The 24237-nt window shown below is 42.7% G+C and overlaps 1 protein-coding gene across 2 annotated transcripts; it reads left to right on the top strand.

The window, feature by feature from the left end:
* Window positions 1-571: 571 nt before the first annotated feature.
* On the top strand, window positions 572-23441 carry rab11fip5a (RAB11 family interacting protein 5a (class I)). Of its 2 annotated transcripts, none has more exons than XM_076973995.1 (6): window positions 572-1489; window positions 8106-8617; window positions 9036-9813; window positions 14125-19269; window positions 20250-20379; window positions 20562-23441. In XM_076973995.1, exons 1-6 carry the CDS (start codon window positions 1113-1115, stop codon window positions 20817-20819), a joined length of 7200 nt encoding a protein of 2399 aa, XP_076830110.1. In that variant the 5' UTR covers window positions 572-1112; the 3' UTR covers window positions 20820-23441. The 2 variants fall into 2 exon arrangements, with proteins under 2 accessions (XP_076830110.1, XP_076830111.1); XM_076973996.1 differs by having other exon boundaries at window positions 1358-1493.
* The last annotated feature ends 796 nt before the right edge of the window (window positions 23442-24237 follow it).

Here is a 24237-nt window from a genome sequence, read left to right as displayed (position 1 = left end):
ACCACCGATATTAGCTATGTCAACAAATAAAAACCCAGCATTTTGTTGGAGTCAGAATGTGTGAAACGTAAAATGGATCTTTTAGACACTCATTAAGATGTCTTGGTTGTTTATGGACTATTCAAAATAAGACGTTCAGCTGTCCAGTCAGTATTCAAAAGACATAATGTCAAATGGTAGAGTTTGAGAGGCTACACACATAAATTACCCTTAAGTTTCTTAGAATCCTTATTTTTTTGCATACCACGATCACCACTACACAAACTAAACTATTTCAGCTTGAACAAGCCTAAAAGTGGCTCATCAGCTCTGGTAAAAGTTTTACAAACAAGAAGAAAGAAAAAACAAAGCCGGGCAAAATATCAATGATAATGATGCCTATTCAACACACACTCCGCTCAAGCTTAGGAAGAAATTATCATTATTATTTTGAGAGCGTTATATTTTATTTGTAAGCAATTCTACGCGATATCGCCTCGTCGTATGCAGTCCTTAGTGAAAACAGCGAGGAGAAATGGGCACGTGTTTAAACTGAGCTGCAGCCTGAGTCGTGTGTGTACAGTATTAATGTGTTAAGATGCAGTGGCGATTCAGCGTCTACGACTAATGCGGATCACAGGGCCTCGCATGAACGCATCTGCAATATTATGTCATCACACGGCAGCAGAACTCGAGCGTTTAGGAAATACGAGAGCATAATACAGATTAAAAAAACAATAAAAGCCCCCAAAATAAGGAGCGGGTTGGATGAATCTGTAGACAAGTAACTGAAAGTGTTGTGCATATTTCAGATTGTCGTTTGAAAGCGTTTAGGCACTTCCTCGTGCAGCGGGAGGGCGAGACCGTGACGTCGGCGGATCGGTTCGGTGGAAATCTCCGCCCGACCCGGAGAACCAACGCGGAGACGCCGGAACAACACGGGACATTATTTTCACACTGCGCTGCAGCGGGTTAACGTAACGACAGCGGCCGTTAACGCGTGATGGAAACGTTTGGTTAGGAAGGACGAGACCAGGCTGGCGGTAGCAGCAGCGCCGCACCGGGCCGGTCCGAACAGCACCGGTCTCCCTCGCGGTCCGCTCGCCGTGTCCGGGTCCTGAGCGCGCGCGGCCATGTCGTCGGTGATCCGGAGCGAGGACCAGAGATGGGTGCCGACGCACGTGCAGGTGTCGGTGATGCGGGCTCGTGCGTTGCGCGCAAAAGGCAAACACGGCACGAGCGACGTGTACACCCTCATCCAGGTGGGCAAGGAGAAATACTCCACGCGCGTGGTGGAGAAGACCACGGAGCCGGAGTGGGGCGAGGAGTGCTCCTTCGAGCTGGTGCCCGGCGTCCTGGAGGAGGGAGGCCGCGGTGCGTCTTCTCCGGGCAGCTGTGATCTGACCCTCACCGTGATGCACCGAGCTCTGATCGGGCTAGACGTGTTCCTGGGCCAGGCCGTTATACCGCTGGATAAGGCGTTCCACGACAGGGCGTGCATGAAAAACGAGTAGGTTTGTCCTTTCATCAGTTATTTGCATTGCTTGGGGTTGTACGAGCAAGTCATGATTTAGCACTTTAGCCAGCACGTTCGCCGGGTTTCTGGTAGCAGGGAGCAGAGGCTTCGTGTGGGGTCTCAGAGCTGCAGTGCACCCTTCCGCAGTCACGCCCTCTCCGTTTCAGCGTGCTGTGGAGGATAGTCGCAGGACACCGACACTGTGCATGCTGTATATATTAACCATTTGGTTTCAAGTGAACACATGTATGTCTCAAGGTCAAAGCGTAAATTGAGTGTGAAGTGACGCCAACATTTCTCGTTGCAGCTGTGAAGATGATGAGCAATCCATCTTCCCAGATCCCATATTCTACGGGTCCTGCTTTGGATTATATAATATTATGGCACAATATAACATGAAGGCATCTGGCTTCTTCATAATCTTCATAATGTTCTTGTTCTCTGCTCAGTTCATGATCGTACTCACTTTCTGATTCACAGGCCTTCTGATTTGTTGATCAACAGCCTTAAATAAGTAGGGTTGAGCTGAACGTGATGCTTAGAAATCCTCTTGCTGCTTGTAACTTATTTCTGGGTGTATTTTGTGAAGTGTTTACCTTTTATCATTTTTTATTCCTATCCACTGCATGGTGTGCAGTATTAACAACCTAGCAGAGGGTTCGGCTTAGTTGATGTTTGGTTGTACCCGTCCGTTTCCTGCACATCTCGCTAGGCCTTTACAGTATAGGTGTTTGTTTTTATTATTATTATTTTATATATACTGCAGTATTGGCCTTTACAGTATAGGTGTTTGTTTTTATTATTATTATTTTATATATACTGCAGTATTGGCCTTTACAGTATAGGTGTTTGTTTTTATTATTATTATTTTATATATACTGCAGTATTGGCCTTTGCGAGAGGTAGCAGAGCAGCAGCCTGGTTAGATGAATCTTGAATCTGGTGCCTCTGAAGAATGTTAGTTATTCGTGTGCCACCATTTCACGTGTGCCACCATTTCACTTCCTCATTTTGCTAATAAGGAGCATTTGTGTTTGTGAACATCACCAGTTTACAAAGCAAGTTGTTTTTTTTTTCTTATGGTATTATGTACAGTTTTGCTATAAGCTATACTTTAGCAGCATGAGTCTTTTAATTTTCCTCCTCTTCATATATAGACTCCCAATGAATGGCACCTGAAACAATTGAAACCATAATGCATCCTAAAAAAGAAAATCTCGCTAGGTTTTTTCCAGGCTAGCATTGCACTGCATTCACCAGATCAACTCTTACAAATCACATATTTCCATTGTTTGATCTGTGAGCAAACTGTCCACCGTGGACATTCTCAAATGTTCTGATGAATCATAAACCTGTCAGATAGAAAATCACGTAACAAATCTTTATCGCACAAGTAGAAGCATTGTGCAACACCAATTATTTTTTCTTTGGCAATATGGCAGTATGATATTGCATTGTAATATTTTGTGTTAGTGTTATGACGGGTACTTGTTGGCTACTGACTGTCCTACCATATATGAGCAGACGTGTTTGCACGCTGTGGTAAAGTACCAGTGTGTGTGGACAGTGTCTGCCTTGCTCAGGTAATGCTGGTCCTTCACATACCAGTTAGTTGTTAACAGTAACTGACACTAGGGTGACACTACAGAGCTGAATTAGATGAGCAGATTAAATGTGTGTGCATTTGAGAATAAGTATAATTATAGAGACAAATGTTCATCTTGCCCACTTCCTCTATATATCCAGGAAACAGGAAATCGGTTTGGTTGGTGGCTATGACACAACTCGAGAGTAAACATCCTATTGTATTGGTGCCAACTTTCAAACCCTTTATAAGTTGACAATAGAAATAGCAAAAAATAGAACTTGAAAAATGAGGAGTCAGTAATGTGTTGTTGGAATGTATTAGAGTTGATTCCTCTTCAGTCTATGCAGCAGCCAATGAGAAAATGCAGTAGATTATGATGAACCTTTCAGACACACTAACTCCAGTGTTGGAGTGGTGGATGGTAGCTGAATGTCGGCTCACTTGTCTGCAGTATATGGTACATTTTTATCATGCTTTTATCCCTTCGTTACCGTGTTTCACTACATGAGTCACTGTTAGAAATGGGCTAATTTCTGAATTGGGTTGGCGTTTTGTCTTGTTGTGAATATGTGGGTCCATAGTCATCTTTGGCCTATTTCTGAGGGTTTGTGAGCTTGGTATCTTAAACAGGTAGGACAGCTACTATTTGTGTTAATATAAATATCCTGGCGTGTTTGATTTTGTTTGACGCCCATGCTGATTTGAAGGTGAAGGTCAACACTTGTCTTTCTTGCATTAACATTTGTGCTGTGGCAGACAGTAGACCTGTTTGAGTGAGTGATAGCCATGGGTTTTTTTTGCTTTTTGTTTTTGTTTGTTTGTTTAGAAAAAAGGCCACTAGATCTAACCACATTGATTGGAATAGGGTGGCTTAACTTTGACGTGGATACAAAGCGGATATTATTAAACACACGCCGTTGCACACAGTGAAACACCAGCAGAGAGGGTGGTGTGGAGGAAGTGAGGAAGAGGGCCTCTGTCTCTCTCTCTCTCTCTCTCTCTCTCTTTCTCTTGCTTTTCACCTGCTACTCTCTGTGTTGGTCAGTGTTTCTTGCTTCGAGTGCGTTTGTAATCCTGACACTCTGCTGTGCTTCGCTGACGTTGCTGTTGCTCATTGGTTTCCACCGTCTTCACAGATCGTTGGGGTCTCCCTTCTGACGGCTCGGATCTTCATGGGCTGTGGACAGTCTGCAGCACATTTGAATCTGCATGTAAAATTTGGACTGCGCTCTCTCTCTCTCTCTCTCTGTCTCTCTCTCTCTCAAACTAAAATGCATGTGTTGGCCCCATCCCCATGTTATTATAATATATATCTCTATAAGATCAGATTTTAAAGCTTTGTCCATACAGACAAGACACAATCAGTAATATATGTAGTGACACTAATTGTTTCTTTTGCGGTCTCACTTGGTGATTCTGTTTGCTTCTCTGGGGTTAAACAGTTTCATCCCCTGGTTTAGACCTTTTATTGATCCCTATGACCGTTATTCACTCTCTTATGTATCATAAAATCTTGTGTATTGCCCTTACACAGTTTGAGCATGTTTTGGATATGTATAGGACAAAAGGTGCACAATCCAGTTAAGCAAGTTAGTAAGTTTATCTTTTCACAGGCTTATATTTTGCCTTTGAGGCTGAAAATAAATCCCTGATATCTTGCTATGTTTTGTTAGTTTTTGTTGACGTTACACATGGCATTTTGCCTCTAAATGAATACAGACCAGAGATCCTGCAAATCTGCCCATTAAGTACCCCCAACCCTTTTAATGACTGTAGGGCTTTGATATCCTGATAGTGGTGGCTGTGTGTGTATGTGTGTGTGTGTATGAGAAGGGAATCTACAGAAGTGTAAAACTGGAGCAATATCACTTGACGTCTCACGCTGAAAAAAAGAGAAACACATCAGTGAAGATCACAGAGAGGCAAGATGGAAGATGTAAAGAAGTAGAAGTCGTTCAGGCCGTGTTTGTGCAGTTGTAGCGCTCCTTTGATCCAGATCAAGACATCAGTGTCTAATTTGACAAACACATATTTCAAAAATTCCATATCTCCATTGAGCAAATCCTGTAAACAGTCATTGTGTGTGAACTTCGACAATAATGATTTAGGGGATATAAAGATTTATTTAAAGAACTGGGCCCCCAGGCAGATAGTTTTCAAATGGAAGAAATTTGGCACCGAAACTATTCTTAGAAGTGGGAGTCCTACAAACAGCAGCGCAAGGGCACACCTTAAACCCTGAAATGAGGGACAAAGAACTCTGTGCAAACAGGGAAGGATGCGCCAGCCTCTCTTACGCTTAACATCTGTATGTGTTTACTACAAGAAAAACTGTGAAATTTGCTTTTCTCAGTAAAGGCACGTCATGCCAAAGAACTCAGCATTTCAAGTCAACAACTGATTAGCTCAGATATATATTAGAATGGGAAGTTCCTGACCCCAGTTTCATAGCAGTGCCATGGTGTGATGTGAAGCAGAAAATCTCCATGTGATATTCATGCAATCCATTCCAAAGACAAGCATGTGCCGTCAGTAAACTCGGTGGTGTTCGATTACAGACTCCTGCTACCTAAGATACCTCTGTAAACAGTGGAGTTATTAGTATTCAGCTTCTGTTACCACCAAGATGGCGGCAGTGTGTTTGTCAGCATGCCATTGGTCCTCTTTCTCCAGTGCAACCTGTCTCGTGCTCTTGTAGGTACTTTTTGGGTTAGGTTATCTGTCTCATGTGTTTGGTTGTCAGGTCGAAATGGTCCTGGTTAATGTGAGATAAATCAATAATAATCCTTCCATTTTAAATGACATTTTATGACTCCATAGCTGCATTCCGTCCTTCGTAGCTGGTACGATGTTTGTTCAAGTCCAGTCTCAGATAGATGTGCCACTGGCTGTGGCTTCTCTGCGGACTCCCAGACATGATGGTGCGGTTGCGACTTTTGTAATGAATACAAGTGCTGTGCTCTCGCCGCTGAAAGGTTTATTAGCTTTGAACTATTATCTACAGACCACCTAAATCATACATAAACCATTTTATTAAGGAATTGTCTGACTTAATGTGTTTCATATCTCCAATGGCTGGTAGTATCCTGATCGTGGGTGATTTTTATGTTCAAGTAGTTTAACCGTTTCTTGGATCTCCTGATATCATTCAGCATGGAGAAGGACCTACTCATGAACTTGGATCAACACTTGATCTGGTCACATGGCTTTTTAGTTAACAGTGCTAAAAGCAAAGAAATAACTGCTACAGATCACACATCTATTCAGTGGATGCCAAACTGTCAGAATACAGACTCTTGCCACATAGATAACCTTACGAACATCACAGTAAATATGAACAGATTCACGCAGAAAATAATTTATTTTGAGGATGTGAGTACCCAACAAAGATGTTCAGTCACTAACCACTGAAATACAACTTGATACTAGTCTAAACTGTGACTGAAGGTGTGGATTGCATCTGGGACAAGAAGCCACAGATGTTAAACACATTAGGGCAGACATGTCACCTAAATCACGATTTGGAATTTTTGAAACAATAGTCATTATAGGAAATGACTTAAGATGAAACTGTTAGATACGAGCAAATGTGAATTATATGTAGTTAAACTACTATTCCCTTGTACTCATCATTTAACGCAGCAGCCCTGTTTCCATAGAAATATGACAATGTGGGTATTCAGATCTAGGACATTCATGCTACACCCACTCCTGTGGCGATGTGTAAGAGTTCATATAGGAAGGTGACACAAAAAACGGTAATTTTAGCTGTTATAGAAATATTTATATATAACTTGACCGCATACATGCATGATCACAGATATTGCTGACAGACAGAAAGCTGAGTCTTTCTTTATTAGTAGTGTGTGTGTATTTGAGTGTGTACATGTGCACATGCGTGTGTGTGTTTGTGTGTTCTGGATGCTCATTCATACACGTGCATACATAGCAGGAAACAAGAGAGTCCTGTGCTTTCACCATGATATTTTAAACCAAAAATGTTGGTGAAGGATCTTGCCTAAGAAAAAATGGAGGTCCATGTGTTTGTCTAGATAATTGTGTCCCACAAGTGTACTGTAAAAGCTGTAAAGAGCTGTAAAGACCTTTAAAGAGCTGTAAGGAGCATGTTTAAGGTCATGTTTTATTGGAATGGCCAGGCAGGTGAACCTTTGACCAAACAGACAAATGAGGTACATGAGGGTGATGTAGCAAAAGTATAATACCACCATTCCTGTGGGCATTATCAGGACATGCGATACATACAGTATCTATATTACTACATTACCAAGCCCCCTCACTGAGTGCTGATGTTGAAACAATGTGGATGCAGAAATCACGTTATTGTGTTACTGTCAATAAGACTCGTAGTGAAAGTGTTTTCATAGTTTCTGAGTAAAGAATTGTCATAATATCCTTAATATCTGGAAAAATAATCATTTCTGTGCAGGCCTGAATATATCCATACAATCATTCTGCAGGTGAAGGAGAATGCAATGGCTTCACTTTTTGTAATTAAAATAAATTATTTGATTACTTAAATAACAATTCTTCATACCAACAAGCTGCAACGTAAAAATGCTTTCAAAAATAGACGTTAATAATTTGTCAGTTAAAAATATGCAGTGAATGAACAAAAGAGAAGTCAAGTCCAGACCTCAATCCCATAGAAATGTGGCAAGATGTGAAGTGGGTGGTACATGCCAGATGTTCCTCTAACATCTCTCACCTGGCGAAGTTCTGCATGAATGAGTGGGCAAAAATCCCCAAAAGCAGATGAGACACTCGTTTGTGGTTACAGAAGACGTTTGGTTGATGTAATGGCTGCAAATGGAAGTCCCACGAGCTGCTGATTAAGTTCACAAACTTTTGCACTTGGCAGAGAAAACTTTAGTTGAATTAATTTGTGTGTCCCTATTTTGAAGGTCTGCTTTACAAATTCTCAAAATCTTTTTGAAAACAATGACCATGTTTAGGTGGTTCACAAACACACGTATATACTCACCTGCGTGTCGTCCTCCCCAGGTGGTACAGGCTTCACTCTAAGACAGGTAAGAAGGAGAAGGAGAGAGGTGAGCTGCAGGTGACTGTCCAGTTCACGCGCCACAACCTGACGGCCAGCATGTATGATCTCAGCATCAAGGACAAGCCTCGCTCCGCCTTCATCCGGCTGCGTGAACGCATGCGCGCACGCAAACGTAGCAACGACGAGGAGTCTTCCTCGGCCATCGTGCCCGGGGGCTACGCGGCCCTGACGCGCGTCAGGGGCCGGCTGCCGAGTGACGGTGGCGGGGAGGAAGACTACGAGGATGACGAAGGCGGCGAGATGAGACGGAGCAAGATGAGGAGTTACTTCCTGCATGGGCGGTTAAGGAAGTCGTCGGACACGCGGTCCAGTTCCTCGCTGTGCTCAGAGAGCAGCGAGTCGTCGTCCAGAGGAGGGAGTCTCAGCCCCACCGCTGGCATCAGTGTTGTGGTGTCTGACCTGTCCAACTCGCCCAGCAACAGCAGCAACCTGACCGCAGATAACAGCCCAGGTGCGCACGCACCCACGCACGCACACAACCTCACACACGCAACCTCACCCACCCACTCACGCACACACGCAACCTCAGGCTGCCACCCACGTACGCACGCAAACGCGCCCACCCACCCACGCACACAACCTCACACACCCACCCACGCACACAACCTCACATACCCACACACGCAACCTCACACATCCACCCACGCACGCACACAACCTCACACACCCACCCACGAACCTGTGCAGACATCTACCCACCCACACAACTGCATGCACCCTCGCTCACCCACCCATACACCAGTTTTACTGTTTTGTGGTCACACAGTTGTTATTTTACCTTTGCAAATACCAAAGTTGAAGTATGCAGACTCTCTCTCTGCAATGCTCAGTTCTTTACAAAATGATTTAATTCCCTCTCTTTTTCTTAGAGCACACAGTAGCCCCCTCACCGCAGGTCTCCCCGGACAAACATCTGTTTTTTGATGAAGCGTGTGACGTTGGCATCCCACTAGCCCTTTCTGCAACCACCAGTGCTGATGGCCCCATTCTTCTTCCCTCCGTCTGTGTGAATGGGAATCCAGTAGAAACGTCTCCCCTCACTCACCAGCCACCATCACTGGTACTACAGCAACCCAAGCCACAAATGCAAACCCAGCAAGAACCAACCAAAACCCTGCCTCAGACAAGCCCACCAGTGAAAGCCAAACCAACAGAGGCCCAAAGAGCTCAATCCTCAGCGCCTGACCATCCTGCCGGGCCTGAAGCTCAGGTCCAGCCAACAAAGGCTGAGTTTAAGCCCAGCAGGCCTGAGCAACAGCTCCCTGCTGTTGGTGTTCTGCAAAAAGGCTCAGCACTCTCCCTCTCCCTGCAAAACCTCTCTCGCCGTGGGGAAGAGCAGCGAGACGAGGGCCCTCTAGACGGCCGCCGCTGGTCCTTTGATAAACCTGATGAAGAGGAGAAAGCCGCCATCGCTGCGGAGTTGGAGCACATGGTGTTTGTGGCCGATGACGCAGTAGAAGTGGCCACTACTGTGAGTGAGACAGAGGTGCACAGTAAAAAGAGGCGGGGCTTGTTCTCACATGGGCGGGTCGAATCTGCTGGCAAAGGGCCGGAGGCAGGCAAAGAAGACACAAGCCATGCCCAAAATCCTCCTGAAGGAAAACACAGAGGATGGTTCAGCTCTAAAGACACGTACAGTAAACCGAGGTAAGCAGTCATATCTGTTTATTAGTAAGCAGAGCTCGAATATTGTGCAGAAGTGTGTTGGTGACCGTGTGTGTGTGCTATCAATTCTGTTGTGACTGTAGTTTCAGGATCTGCATTGCAGAGAGGGGTGTTGCCCCAGAGACCTGAGTTAAAGTGTATTTAGTTCCTGCTCCTTCTTTCTCTCTCTCCCTCTCTCTTTCTCTCTGTCTCGTTCTGCTTCCTCTGTGTCTTTTCCAAGCTTTTTTAGTCTTTAGATATTGTGGACACATTTTTTGGTGTGTGTGTGTGTGTGTGTGTGTGTGTGTGTGTGTGTGTGTGTGCATTTGCATGTTTAAGTCTTAAATAATGTTCTTGTTCGGTGATCTTAACCAGTTGCACTAGTTGTTCTGGTCCTAGGTGTGTATGCTGTTTAACACATGTTTAACAAAAACATGAAGAACGCTTCCCTGCACAATAATGTTCTATTATTAACCTGACTTGGGCTAATATTCTGACAGCGTAAAGAGTCATGTGAACACTGTGATCTGATTTCTTAAGTCATAGTAGTGCCTTACTCTCAGTAAAACGTAGGTAAACCTGACAGAATTCCGTCCAGTATTAATCTGTGTATTTAATACTGCTTTGAGGTAATGGGACTTTTTTTTTACCATGTAAATAAGAGTTTGTGTCATCACGGTATTGCTGAAAAGGCTTAATTTGAATTGTTTTTAGTCATTCATTTGCAAACTGTTGTGCATATAAACACATTAATTGGCCTCTTGGGAGGCCAAGGGGTGTCTCAGTGATATGTTTGGTGTTCTCATGGTTTTTATGCTCAGGGTGAGCATAGAGTGGGATAGAACATGAAGCTATTTTTGAAAGTCTGTAGTGCAATGCTGTGTCCCAAATCTGTGTACAAATGGTTGTATTGTCATGTTTTGAATAGTGTTTTTATGGACTTTGGTCATAAAATATTTAGTATTAGGTTTTTAAAACCTAAGAGAGGTACCATAAATATTCAGAATCTACCAGATCAATCCATTTTCAGAATCTACATTTAATTGGAATGTAAACCAAATATATATATATTTTGGCTTCTACAATGACTTTAGGTTTGATAAAGGTGCTTAAAAACCATTTCATTATTAATTTGATGTGCATAATATTAATACAAATATAAAATAATAATGTTATCTGTATTCCATCTAATGCTCCAGACAACAAAATCATTAACCATAATCATAGCCATAATCATTTGATCTTTTATTAGTAACAAACATAGGCCAGGTATGTCATGTCCACACCCTTAACCTGCTATGTTTGTTTCTTTGGTGTTTCTCAATTTTTCAAACACATCATGTATATTACAATGTACAACGTTGAAACATGCTGCTCACTTTATTTCAAGCATTCACTGGTCATCTTATTACGCACATAAATGTTGTTACACCGTATAGCCCATCAGGTTCAATGAACGACGATTCTTCATACAGCCCTCATCGCTTGTCTCTTTTTGAACTGCTAATGAGAGGGTGTGGGAGGCTCACCTTTCTTAACACATTACCATTAATATGGCTGTGTCATGGTAGTGCTTGTGGGGTTGCTGTAAGGACATCAGGCACAGCATTGTTGTGAGAGCTTTTACATTGTTATTGTGACTTATGGAATGTGAGCTTGTCTCACCAAAACACATGTAGTAGACAGCAGTCCTGTAGTTAGACAAGGAACCTTGATGATGAGCTGTTGAAGTATTAACACAGTTTTATGGATACCAACAGATGGGCTACAGACACTAATTTTACACCTTTAAAGTGCATGTAACATGTTTCTAATAAGGTGAGTGGTGAATGTAATTATATGCCTAGTTATTAGGCATCATGATTAGTGCAGTATTTTACCATGATTATCTTCTCAAGATCGAGACATGTAATGCTACAGTAACTCGTGATTCACATGGTACCACCAATTAATTCATTGAAAGCATGTGTTGATTTTAATGCTGCTTTTACTTTGCATTTATAGTTTCTACTTCATGTGAAGCAAAACCATTATAAAACTTTTTTTTTAATTGGTGTCCAAATATGTCAGTTTATAAAGGAATTGGTGCCATTGTAATTATAGCATTGCAGCATTAATTTTTATATTAAGAAGCTAACACAGGGGAGCTTAAAGTTCATTAGTTTAGAATGCTTAAGGGAAATACGATCAAAAGTTTTTTTTTCTTACCACCATCATAAAATGGCTCATTAATCTTCTGGATTCCAACCTGAACTCTGTACTCTACACTTTGCTTAAGATTTTAATGTCAAAGTATGTGCCGGTGTAGTGAATCTATGTGTACATTCACATTTGTTTAAATGGTGGTCAGAAGTGAAGTTTCCTGTAGTATTGAGACTGAGTTGTCTTTTGAAACATTGCCATTGCCCTAGAAGAATACATTACACGAGAATCACAGTAAACACAAATGTTTTAGAAAACATTATTTTTTGCGTATGCTATTGAACCTAAGTATTACCATCAAAATATTAACAAAAAGCAATCCTTTTAAATTACATTTAATTGAAAAGCTAAGTCTTGGAGTTAATTGGATTTCTCAGCTCTGTGTACCACAAATGTTGGCACTAGAGGTGTCTTCAACTAAGGATTTTCATAATCGAATCTGATTAGTCAGATTTCCCCTTTAGTCGACTAAGTCGAATCAGGGTTTTTTTTTTCCTAGAGTGCCTTAAATGGGATTCCGTTCTCATTCAGGACTTTTTTCCACTTCAAAGGAAAAACCTAAAACACTCAGATAAATGAATAAACATGGTAGGTTGGCTTTATTCTGCTTTTATTTATTTACTTATTTATTTTTTAAAGAAACATTAGAGAACATTAACAAAAAAAAAGTCACCGTCAGTGCGCATATCGAACATTGTCAGACAGTTTTTTATATTTTAAATAAAATATGCCTGCCTGAAAATATAAAAACAATTTGCCACACAACAGAATAAACAATTATAAGTAAAGGTTCAAGTAACAGGGTTTAAAAAACGAACAACAACAAAAAATGTTTATAGGCCTACTTGCCAATACGCACTGAGACGATACGACACGACCGAAACGACAAACGGCTGAACTGTTTTTTTTTTTTTTTTCGCATGTTCAGCTCTGCTCCTTTGGATTGTGCAACTGCAGGGTGTGATTTATTAATGTGTAGTAAGGAAGACACCTTTTGTTAATGCGCACACATCATTTAAAAATATTTATTAACTGAAATTAGGACGATTTTATTTGACAAAATGCTATATATAACGAAAACAAAGACATTTCATATACCAACTAATGCTTAGCAGCATCCTTGGGCACCCCCATGTAGTCAGAATGGTACATTAGACTATGACGTTCAAAGTCGACTAGGGGTCCTCCAATCGAATAGTCCAAACAGCGACTATTGCAGGTCACCCCTAGTTGGCACCCCTAGACATTTCTGGAGCAGGGGCATAAACCATGGTTACACTCCCAATGTGTACGCTCCCGATGGGTACGCCCATGATGGCTTCATTCTGACACCATTTGTGACCATGGATGAGGAAAAGAACCATACCCAGGTCAAACCCTGATTCTTCATGTGGTATACACTTGCCCCAACCACCAGACCAAAGAGCCAGCTCTCTATCACAGTAACCACAGCACCCATTTTATCTTCCTGAATTACAGTATCCATTACATCACCCTCTCTTTTGAGGAGTGATGGTCTCTGTCACACAGGGCAATAATTAATATGTTTAAAGCAATGAAAGCAATTTAAAATTAAGAATGTCTGGAAGAATGTAAATGTATTGTCCCCACACAGCGAGGATGAAGATGTGAGGGGCTAAAGAATCATAGGATCATGAGACATGAGATCTTGGGGTCAGAACATCTCCCAAATTATAAATGGTCTTCCCTTCATAACCAGCAGTTATCTCCTGTGAAGTATGGTAGTGGATCTGTGATGTTGTGGGGCTGTTTTTCTTCCAAAGGCCCTGGTCAACTTAAGGTACATGGTCTCATGGATTACAAATACCTGTAGTCAAAACATGACTGCATTAAAAAGGAATATTAAACTGGCACACATGGATTTGTGAAAATCCATGATGAGATATAACACGTTCCTTTCGAGCATTGTTCTTTTTGTAAAGGTTAAGGTTTTGTGTAATATTTTGAATTAAAGATCAAACGGGTAAGCAATAAAAAACATTTTTCCAAGAATGTTTATTTTTGGAGGTCACTATATAATGTGTAAGAGCTAAACTGTTGGGAGAGATGGTGTGACTAATGATGTGGACGGTGTGTGCTTTCCTTTCACAGCCAGTTGGTGTCTCATCAAACAGACTTCACAACCATTACCCTTCAATCCCTGACCCCCATTGCCATGGCAGACCAAGAGCCTAACCCATTTACTTCACCCCTGTTCCGCTCTCATGCCAATCCTTTCCTCTCAAATCTTCAGCAGAATCCTTTTTTCCAGGAGCTGCATACTGTTGCTTTGCCTTCTTTGTTTAGCCCATCCCACAGCCAACTTGAAGCTCCTCCCTCCCTTGAAAGTAATCCCACCCCTCTTGTGGATTTGGTAGAGGCTGGAAATACAAAGGGATCCCCAGTGGAAGAAGCATTAAAAATGGCCACAATATTTGAGGCAGTTGAGGTATCTGGTGAAGGATGTGCAAGCCCCAGTATTTCTTTCTTTAACCAATCCATCAGCCAACCTGAAGCACCTCCCTTCCTTGAAAGTAATCCCACCCCATTTGTGGATTTAGTAGAGGCTGGAAATACAAAGGGATCCCCAGTGGAAGAAGCATTAAAAATGGCCACAATATTTGAGGCAGTTGAGGGATCTGATGAAGGATGTGCAAGCCCCAGTATTTCTTTCTTTAACCAATCCAACAGCCAACCTGAAGCACCTCCCTCCCTTGAAAGTAATCCCACCCCATTTGTGGATTTAGTAGAGGCTGGAAGTACAAAGAGATCCCCAGTGGATGAAGAATTGCAAATGGCCACAATATCTGAGGCAGTTGAGGTATCGGGTGAAGGATGTGCAAGCCCCAGTATTTCTTTCTTCAGCCAATCCCACACCAAACCTGAAGCTCCTCCCTCCCTTGAAAGTAACTCCACCCCATTTGTGGATTTAGTCGAGGCTGGAAGTACAAAGAGATCCCCAGTGGATGAAGAATTGCAAATGGCCACAATATCTGATGCAGTTGAGGTATCGGGTGAAGGATGTGCAAGCCCCAGTATTTCTTTCTTCAGCCAATCCCACACCAAACCTGAAGCTCCTCCCTCCCTTGAAAGTAACTCCACCCCATTTGTGGATTTAGTCGAGGCTGGAAGTACAAAGGGATCCCCAGTGGAAGAAGCATTGCAAATGGCCACAATATCTGAGGCAGTTGAGGTATCGGGTGAAGGATGTGCAAGCCCCAGTATTTCTTTCTTCAGCCAATCCCACAGCCAACCTGAAGCTCCTCCCTCCCTTGAAAGCAACTCCACCCCTCTTGAGGATTTAGTAGAGGCTGGAACTATGAAGGGATCCCCAGTGGAAGAAGCATTAAAAATGGCCACAATATCTGAGGCAGTTGAGGGATCTGATGAAGGATGTGCAAGCCCCAGTATTTCTTTCTTTAACCAATCCCACAGCCAACCTGAAGCTCCTCCCTCCGTTGAAAGTAATCCCATCCCATTTGTGGATTTAGTCGAGGCTGAAAGTACAAAGGGATCCCCAGTGGAAGAAGCATTAAAAATGGCCATGATATTTGAGGCAGTTGAGGGAACTGATGAAGGATGTGCAAGCCCCAGTATTTCTTTCTTCAGCCAATCCCACAACCAACCTGAAGCTCCTCCCTCCATTGAAAGCAATTCCACCCCTTTTGTGGATGTATTAGAGGCTGGAACCACGAAGAGGTCCCCAGTAGAAGAAGCATTAAAAATGGCCACAATATCTGAGGCAGTTGAGGGATCTGATGAAGGATGTGCAAGCCCCAATATTTATTTCTTTAACCAATCCCACAGCCAACCTGAAGCACCTCCCTCCCTTGAAAGCAATCCCACCCCATTTGTGGATTTAGTAGAGGCTGGAACTACGAAGGGGTCCCCAGTGGAAGAAGCATTAAAAATGCCCACAATATTTGAGGCAGTTGAGGTATTGGGTGAAGAATGTGCAAGCCCCAGTATTTCGTTATTTAACCAATCCCACAGTCAACCTGAAGCACCTCCCTCCCTTGAAAGTAATCCCACCCCATTTGTGGATGTAGTCGAGGCTGGAAAAACAAAGGGATCCCCAGTGGATGAAGAATTGCAAATGGCCACAATATCTGAGGCAGTTGACGGATCTGGTGAAGGATGTGCAAGTCCCAGTATTTCTTTCTTTAACCAATCCAACAGCCAACCTGAAGCACCTCCCTCCCTTGAAAGCAACTCCAACCCTTTTGTGGATTTTGTAGAGGCTGGAAGTACAAAGGGATCCCCAGTGGAAGAAGCATTAAAAATGGCCACGATATCTGAGGCAGTTGAGGGATCTGATGAAGGATGTGCAAGCCCCAGTATTTATTTCTTTAACCAATCCCACAGCCAACCTGAAGCACCTCCCTCCCTTGAAAGCAATCCCACCCCATTTGTGGATTTAGTAGAGGCTGGAACTACGAAGGGGTCCCCAGTGGAAGAAGCATTAAAAATGCCCACAATATTTGAGGCAGTTGAGGTATTGGGTGAAGAATGTGCAAGCCCCAGTATTTCGTTCTTTAACCAATCCCACAGCCAACCTGAAGCACCTCCCTCCCTTGAAAGTAATCCCACCCCATTTGTGGATGTAGTCGAGGCTGGAAAAACAAAGGGATCCCCAGTGGATGAAGAATTGCAAATGGCCACAATATCTGAGGCAGTTGACGGATCTGGTGAAGGATGTGCAAGTCCCAGTATTTCTTTCTTTAACCAATCCAACAGCCAACCTGAAGCACCTCCCTCCCTTGAAAGCAACTCCAACCCTTTTGTGGATTTTGTAGAGGCTGGAAGTACAAAGGGATCCCCAGTGGAAGAAGCATTAAAAATGGCCACGATATCTGAGGCAGTTGAGGGATCTGATGAAGGATGTGCAAGCCCCAGTATTTATTTCTTTAACCAATCCCACAGCCAACCTGAAGCACCTCCCTCCCTTGAAAGCAATCCCACCCCATTTGTGGATTTAGTAGAGGCTGGAACTACGAAGGGGTCCCCAGTGGAAGAAGCATTAAAAATGCCCACAATATTTGAGGCAGTTGAGGTATTGGGTGAAGAATGTGCAAGCCCCAGTATTTCGTTCTTTAACCAATCCCACAGCCAACCTGAAGCACCTCCCTCCCTTGAAAGTAATCCCACCCCATTTGTGGATGTAGTCGAGGCTGGAAAAACAAAGGGATCCCCAGTGGATGAAGAATTGCAAATGGCCACAATATCTGAGGCAGTTGACGGATCTGGTGAAGGATGTGCAAGTCCCAGTATTTCTTTCTTTAACCAATCCAACAGCCAACCTGAAGCACCTCCCTCCCTTGAAAGCAACTCCAACCCTTTTGTGGATTTTGTAGAGGCTGGAAGTACAAAGGGATCCCCAGTGGAAGAAGCATTAAAAATGGCCACGATATCTGAGGCAGTTGAGGGAACTGGTGAAGGATGTGTGCGTCCCAGTCTTTCTCACTCTGAGAGTTGTACAGAGTGGGATGACTTTATTGATGATAGGCTGAAAGCTTCAAAAGATTTAAAGACAGACACTCAGAAGATTACTACTGTCCCTGCTAACCAAATCAAATCAACTGACCAAACAGACACAGGTCCTGAGGGTGGCATACCAGTGTCAAATATGGATGATTCTATAGTAAGTGTAGTTAACCCTTCTCCATCAGACACGTTGATGATAGGCGCTTTAAACTCTAATACACATGCTCAGCCTCAAGTAAGTAAAGCTAATTATTTATCCTCAAACATTTGTAAGAAAGACCTCAATACTTTTGTTTGTCAGGAAGCTCCTAAAACTCACTCTGGCTCATCCTTACTTCAGAATTCAAGCATAGGGTTCTCTGAACTGAATGCACTAGCCAGTCATTCCGATGCACTGTCAGGGTGTTCCATGAATAAGGACAAAGCCATTGCAGTTTCAGAAACAGACCTGTCCCAAGTTCTATCCCAGAGTAATGCACCATGTAGTGAATTATCACTTTTTGCTTTGAGTCCTGAGGCCTCAACAAATAGCTGTTCATCTTTTGATTCTTTAGAGTTTATGATGAATGAGAGCTCTGACCAAATTGTAACAGATATTGACACCGTTAAGTCTGCCAAACCTCACGGGGTGTCTGTGCCATACTGTAAAGATCTGGGCTCAGATAATACCCTGGAACCTTCTACTATAATCACATTTGACTTGCTAGGCAGAGATCATGACATCCTGGCTCCAAAGTCCTTACAGACAGGGCTAAGCAACTTCAAACCAAATGACGGTACTACAGCAGATAAAGCAGAGCCTCAACTGAAAGGATCCATCACTGAAGATGGATCAAACTTGGATGCTTTTCCTCCTGCCCTTACAACAGATCCATTTTGTGCCTTCCTGCCAAAATCTGGACTGCTGATAAAAAGTGACCCCACAAATCGGGCGATTCCAAGTTCAGATGAAGCAATGCTAAAATTTCCTTTGGTGGACATGATGCTAATGGATGGTTTCATGCAAGAGGAAACTGTGTCAAAGGTTGATGCCTTTCAAGAAGTGATGGAAGGGCCAGAAAAAGAAACTGTAAAATTAGAGCCTCAAATATGCCCAGTGGATAATGAGAGCAACCAATCGGAGCCTCGTCCAGCAGACAATGTTCAGCTACATGCGTCAACCATGGCAACATGGCAAGATTTGTACCAGCCTACTAAGAATACAAGTGATCCTGATTTTGTGTCGGAACCAACCTCCAGGATTACCCAAGCTGTAGTTATTACAGATTTGTTCAAGGAGAATATTTTTGCACCCCATCATGTTGAGACACACACTGTTGACTCAAACCCCTTCACACACACTCTGCCCGTGGAGACGTACATAAATACCAAATCGTGTCCTGATCCTACTGAGACTTCAGACAGAGGAATTAAAGCACAAACAGCAATGTCTGCAGCCGTGCCTAACCCAGCGAGAACCAACTGGGACAGCAGCAGACTGTGGCCCTCTACAGTCCAGCCTCTCACTGAGCCTTCAGGCCCAGAACAGCTGCCCCCAGGGAATGAATTTAACCTGAAGTCTCCCTTCTCTTTGCTTGACATCTCACCTTTAGCCTTTTCCACGCCACATGAAGCAGTAGACACTGGTGGTCTGGCTCTGTTTAGCTCCACCATTATGAGCTCTGCTCCAGCAAATTCATTGCTAAACACTGTACCAGATTCTGCTCCCCCTCCCCATATACAGCCTCATCCTTATTCCAAAGAATCGCAGCAGGTATCCGAGCATCCTACCAGGTGAGGTCAAGTGGATGACCTTTGAACTGGCATTTAACCGTTGAGTGATGCAGTCCTACTCATTTTTACATTCCCGGCATCTGTGAATGTGCAAATCTGCTTAAAGCTTGCTCTTCTCAAACCTTCCGCAAATTGTGACAATTTTGAATCACAGTGGATGGAACTTGTATGTGTTTTCAGGGCAGACATCTTTGAAATTATGCCATGTCATCAGACACTGGTCTTGATTTCTTTGATTCGTTTTGAGAGCACGTAACAGTTCCACTACTAATGCTGTGTTCCAATCTTAATCCCTCTCCCACCTTCTTTCTCAGGCTTTCAATTAGAACTCCTCCTTAACTGATATAAATTGTAAAGCCTGCGATCTGTCATCATAAATGCCTGTTTAACATCTGCCGGTTATGGTGTTATATTTCGTGTGTTTTGGGGAATATCCTATGTCTGTATTACTGGGTTCACTGTGTTTTTCTTTTTTCACACACTTCTCATCTTTCATTTCCAATCATTAATTTGAAATCCTGTTTTGGTGTTTGCGTGTGTTGTGATATCTCCGTCGACACACTCTTAAAAATGCCTACTCATTTTATTGTGGTTGCCACAGCGGTAGTGTGGTGGGTGGACTTCAATTAGTAGGTTAACACTTTCTAACTTCACATCTTTAAATAGAGACACTGAAACAAAGCTCTGAGCATGCACGTAGCTCAACACACAAGTGTAAGTGTGTTTTGTTCACCATTACTATGGGGTAGTGCTAAACTTTGGGTGTGTTTCTTTTAAGGATTGTTAAGTTTTCTACTCTGAGTAATCATTGTGGTTAACCTGTACCACTGTCTGTTACTTGGGACATGGGACTGTGTCACTGTTTCCTCACTGTGCACCGATTTTGTTCCTGAGAGAAAGCACATAATGAAACCCAGAAATGCTGATGTGTAGATGAATGATCTCACATATCTCCCTCATGTCCTCCTTGGGGTTTCCAGTCCCCACCCCGTGAAGCCGCTGACGCCCCCAGATGAGAAGAGGTCAGAAGGTCGCTCCGTGCTGGAAAAGCTTAAATCCACCATTCATCCAGGACGGGGTCACCATGCAGACCAGGAAGTTGAGAAGAAGGTATGAATATAATTGATACGATGTGCAGTGAACTAATACTAATATACTAGAAAAGTGATCATTGTTTTTAACAAAAACAGCAGTATTCTTTAATTATAATCTCAGAGAATCTTTACTGTCTTGACTGACGCTAGATTTCAATGGTGATTGCTGGTAATAATGTCTTTCCCGCTCACTCTCAGCCCCGGCTGGAGGGTGGAGGTTCCTACTACCATCTGAACCACAGCGAGCTGGTGTCCCTCCTGCTACAGCGTGATGCCGAGCTCCAGAACGAGAGGGAGGAGTATGAGCGTCGGCGGGTTTTGCTGGAGAAGCGGGAAGTGGAGATAAAGAAGATGAAGTTTCTGATCCGAGACCTGGAGGACTACATCGACACTCTGCTCGTCCGCATCATGGAGCAGACACCCGCACTCCTGCAGGTTCGGCCCAAGATGAAGTGAGCTGGGATGGTTGCTTGGCTGACCAATCACTCACCCCTCCACAAATCTTCCACAAAACGCTGGGCAGACGCCACAAACCTGCACCGCTACTGCTACCATAATAAATGTAGAGTACAGCAACAGGCATTGCTAAACAGACACAGAGAAGAAGTAGATTTGGCATGCTTCACTGTATCCAAATACACCTGGACCTCTGTGCGGAGGGGCACCGCCACCGTGGCGGGGGCTTCGGAATGCCCTTCACCCTCTCCGATGTCGTATTCCAATAGGAGAAATTTGACGTAATTTGCATTAGCTGATGTTCACTTCTTCTAGACAATAGATGTCTTAAAGAGGTGCAGCTCTTTAGCTAGCTACCAAAACCACCTGCCAATCAAAGAGAGGTGTGGTCTTTTTGTGCTTGTTTGCAGGAACTTGGGTGAATAGATTCTGATGTTTGAAATAACGTTTTACCAAATTCTTCTCTTTTTGCTCTTCCTTTCCCATCACATTAATGGGACCTAACGTATTTTACATGTAATGCTGTGCTGCTTGAACGGGCTGTTACTAGCGATGGAGAAAAGTCAAGAAACAACAGAGACAGAAAGCGTAATTGGTTAGTTTTGCTTGTGCCTCCCGCCATGTCTTCCGCACTTTCCTGACGAGCGTCGGAGCAGAGGCACGCACTGACACGCTGACTTCTGAGTTCCAATCTTGCGCCCTGTCAGACCACCCCCACCCCCCCCCCCCCTGACCCAACCCCTGCTTTAGCTAACATGCGCACATTGTTGCCAGTGCTTTCAGGTGTAATGAAGGGGATATATACTGTCCTTACTGCATATATGCCACTCTGAAACAAAAATGCCAAATGCTGCCTTATATGTCTCTGTTCTGCTGTTGCTGAAACCATCACTTTTACTCAGCACCTACGCCTGACCTTGTGGTATTACTAAAAGGCACAGTGCATTTAAACTTGACTACCCACAGACTGTTAGGCTAAGGCAGGTAAATCGTAGGACATTACTGCTATGAACAAACGGAGAGGAGGAGACGTGTGGAAAACCAAATGCCCGAAGATGCTAGAATCCTGTGTCTCAGTATTCCCCATGCAGTCATGGCCCTGGCCTGCGTCAGCATCTCTGCAGCATTACATGACGTGGCCACTATCAGTGTTCTGGCAGTGTAGCACCATGTGTAGGTGTGTGGTAGAAGACCATGTCACAGCACTTTCAAACCACGCACACACAAACACTCTTGCACACTTGCGTTTAAAATGGTTCTTCCTCAAGAGCATAGGAAATGTATTGAGTGCACACAAGTAGACGCACATGCGCACTGCACTAGCTCTGTCTCTGAATTTAAGACATTTACAGTATTCCTGTGCTACTGTAATTCACATAGTCCAGCCCAGCTAGAAAATCAGATGTCAGCATAATGCATTGAAATTCTTATTGATATGACTAGAAGCACTTAAAGGTTCACATGCTCTGTCTCCTGTTTAATCGTGATCTCTGTCTCTTAGATTGCATTGATATATAAATTGAATAATTAGACTCGTACTATCTTCAGCTGGAAGCATTAAAGTCAGAGACTGAAAAGTTTACAGTTCTTAATAAAGCTGTTACGTTTTCTATTCATCTGTTCTTATTTAAAGAGGAGTATTTTCAAAAGTCATGTGTGGTTCTGTACGGTCCTTCTCACAATTGTGCATAAAACATTCATTTTTGTTTCCTTTTCGTTTGCCTATTAAGTCAAGAGATTGTATTTTCTTGTAGGATTATTATTATTTGGCTTTTACGTGTTCCTTTTTTCCCTTGAGAAGATGCTGTTTCCACACCATGACTGTATTGATCAGGAATGTGTCCATCCGGTTTTCTCTTTAGAAGCCACTGATATGTAGAAAGCAATAGGGCAGAGGGTAAGGTGAGGTTGTGAACCCACCTGTAGCCTGCAACCCCGTTCTGAGGTACAAGTGCCCTTGGCTAAATGTTATGGGATGTGTAAATGGGAATGAATGTAGAAACACAATTGTGTGCATTGAGTTACTGTTTTTGCTAATCCGAGCTACATGTCTGAAGCAGGACATCTTGGTACTTTATTTGCAAATATAGACATAGTGCTCATTGAATTCCAAACACGTTTGCTTCTTTGCGTTTGAGAGGTTGAATATGGAAAACGTGATTTGTTGTCATTCCATGATCGGTGTACATATGTTTTATTTTTGAATAAGATGTCTGGGAGACGTATTGCATTCTCTCCCAGTGGAAGTGTATTGGAAGTCTTATTTATTTGACTGTCACTTAAGTTTTTTTTTTTCTTTTTTTAGCTTTAATGAATTCATGAATTATTGCAAGGGAGATGTCTAAATAAAGGTCACAGCTCATAAAGCATTGCTCACATTGGGTTTGGGGAACTGGTTTTCCTCTTATAAGCTGTTTCTCTGAGGTGCTGTTACTTTGGATGTCGAGGTTGAAGTTCTATGACTGTCCACAGGGGGCATACGTTAGCTCGTTTGATTACCGTATTGATTATTGAAAGCAGTGTTGATTTATTGAAAGACGTGTGGTCAGAGAATATTAAGTTCAGTTCTCTGGTCTGTCCTTTTTGCATATGTCAACTAAATAAATTCTTTTCACTTTCAGATTACATTTCCAACTGAGTTTTTTTCCCCTTTCCGTGGGGGTGGGGTATGGGAGGGGCACCTGCTTTGTTTCATTACATCTGTATCATCAGTTCACATTACATAGTTTGACATCTGAGTGTCAGCATAGAGCTACACCCAGGACTGAACGTGGTGTGTAACCTCTGACTCCATTAAAGACTAACCCACTCCAGTCTGAGTGGGTTAGACAAGACGATACAAAACCCACACCAATAAGAAGTAACATCAAAAATAGGCTAATTCATTCTTCATCTTCATCTTCATAATCCATATGCGTATAGAATCTGAATCAGAACGTTTTTATTGCCATATGAGCAAACAGGTTCACAACATCAGGAAATTGCTGCGGTACTTGGTGTTAACATAAAAACAAATATGTTTAGACATGCAATAAATACAGAACAGAAAAAATATACAGAAAAAAAATACAGAAAAATATAAAAACTAAATAAAATGGAATAATACTTCAATAAGACACTAACACAATATTACAAAATACAAAATTTTGGAGTTTGACTGAGATATCCATAAGATGATGTTGCTATTAGAAAGGCAACCATGTGGTCACAACAGGGTCTGTCAATTTGTGGCACCACTGGGCACACTGTTAGACTCAAATTTAGTAACAATTCACATGTTTATTTCTCAATCAATTAAATTATAGTAATAATACTACTAAAAAAATAAAGGAAATCGATTATATCGATAAACTACCATGAAAATAATTCTGTTAATTGAAAAGCAATTTTGGAATGTCCAAAAGAAAAAAAAACTGGT

The sequence above is a fragment of the Brachyhypopomus gauderio genome, chromosome 15 (genome assembly GCF_052324685.1).
Source record: "Brachyhypopomus gauderio isolate BG-103 chromosome 15, BGAUD_0.2, whole genome shotgun sequence".
Taxonomy (NCBI): domain Eukaryota; kingdom Metazoa; phylum Chordata; class Actinopteri; order Gymnotiformes; family Hypopomidae; genus Brachyhypopomus; species Brachyhypopomus gauderio.
This window is presented reverse-complemented; position numbering and strand designations above follow the sequence as displayed.

Excerpts from the sequence above, each read along its gene's own strand:
- rab11fip5a (XM_076973995.1), top strand. The coding sequence starts at position 1,113 with ATGTCGTCGGTGATCCGGAGCGAGGACCAGAGATGGGTGCCGACGCAC. Across the intron at positions 1,490-8,105 it reads AGGGCGTGCATGAAAAACGA|GTGGTACAGGCTTCACTCTA; the intron begins GTAGGTTTGTCC and ends CGTCCTCCCCAG. Across the intron at positions 9,814-14,124 it reads GACACGTACAGTAAACCGAG|CCAGTTGGTGTCTCATCAAA; the intron begins GTAAGCAGTCAT and ends TTCCTTTCACAG.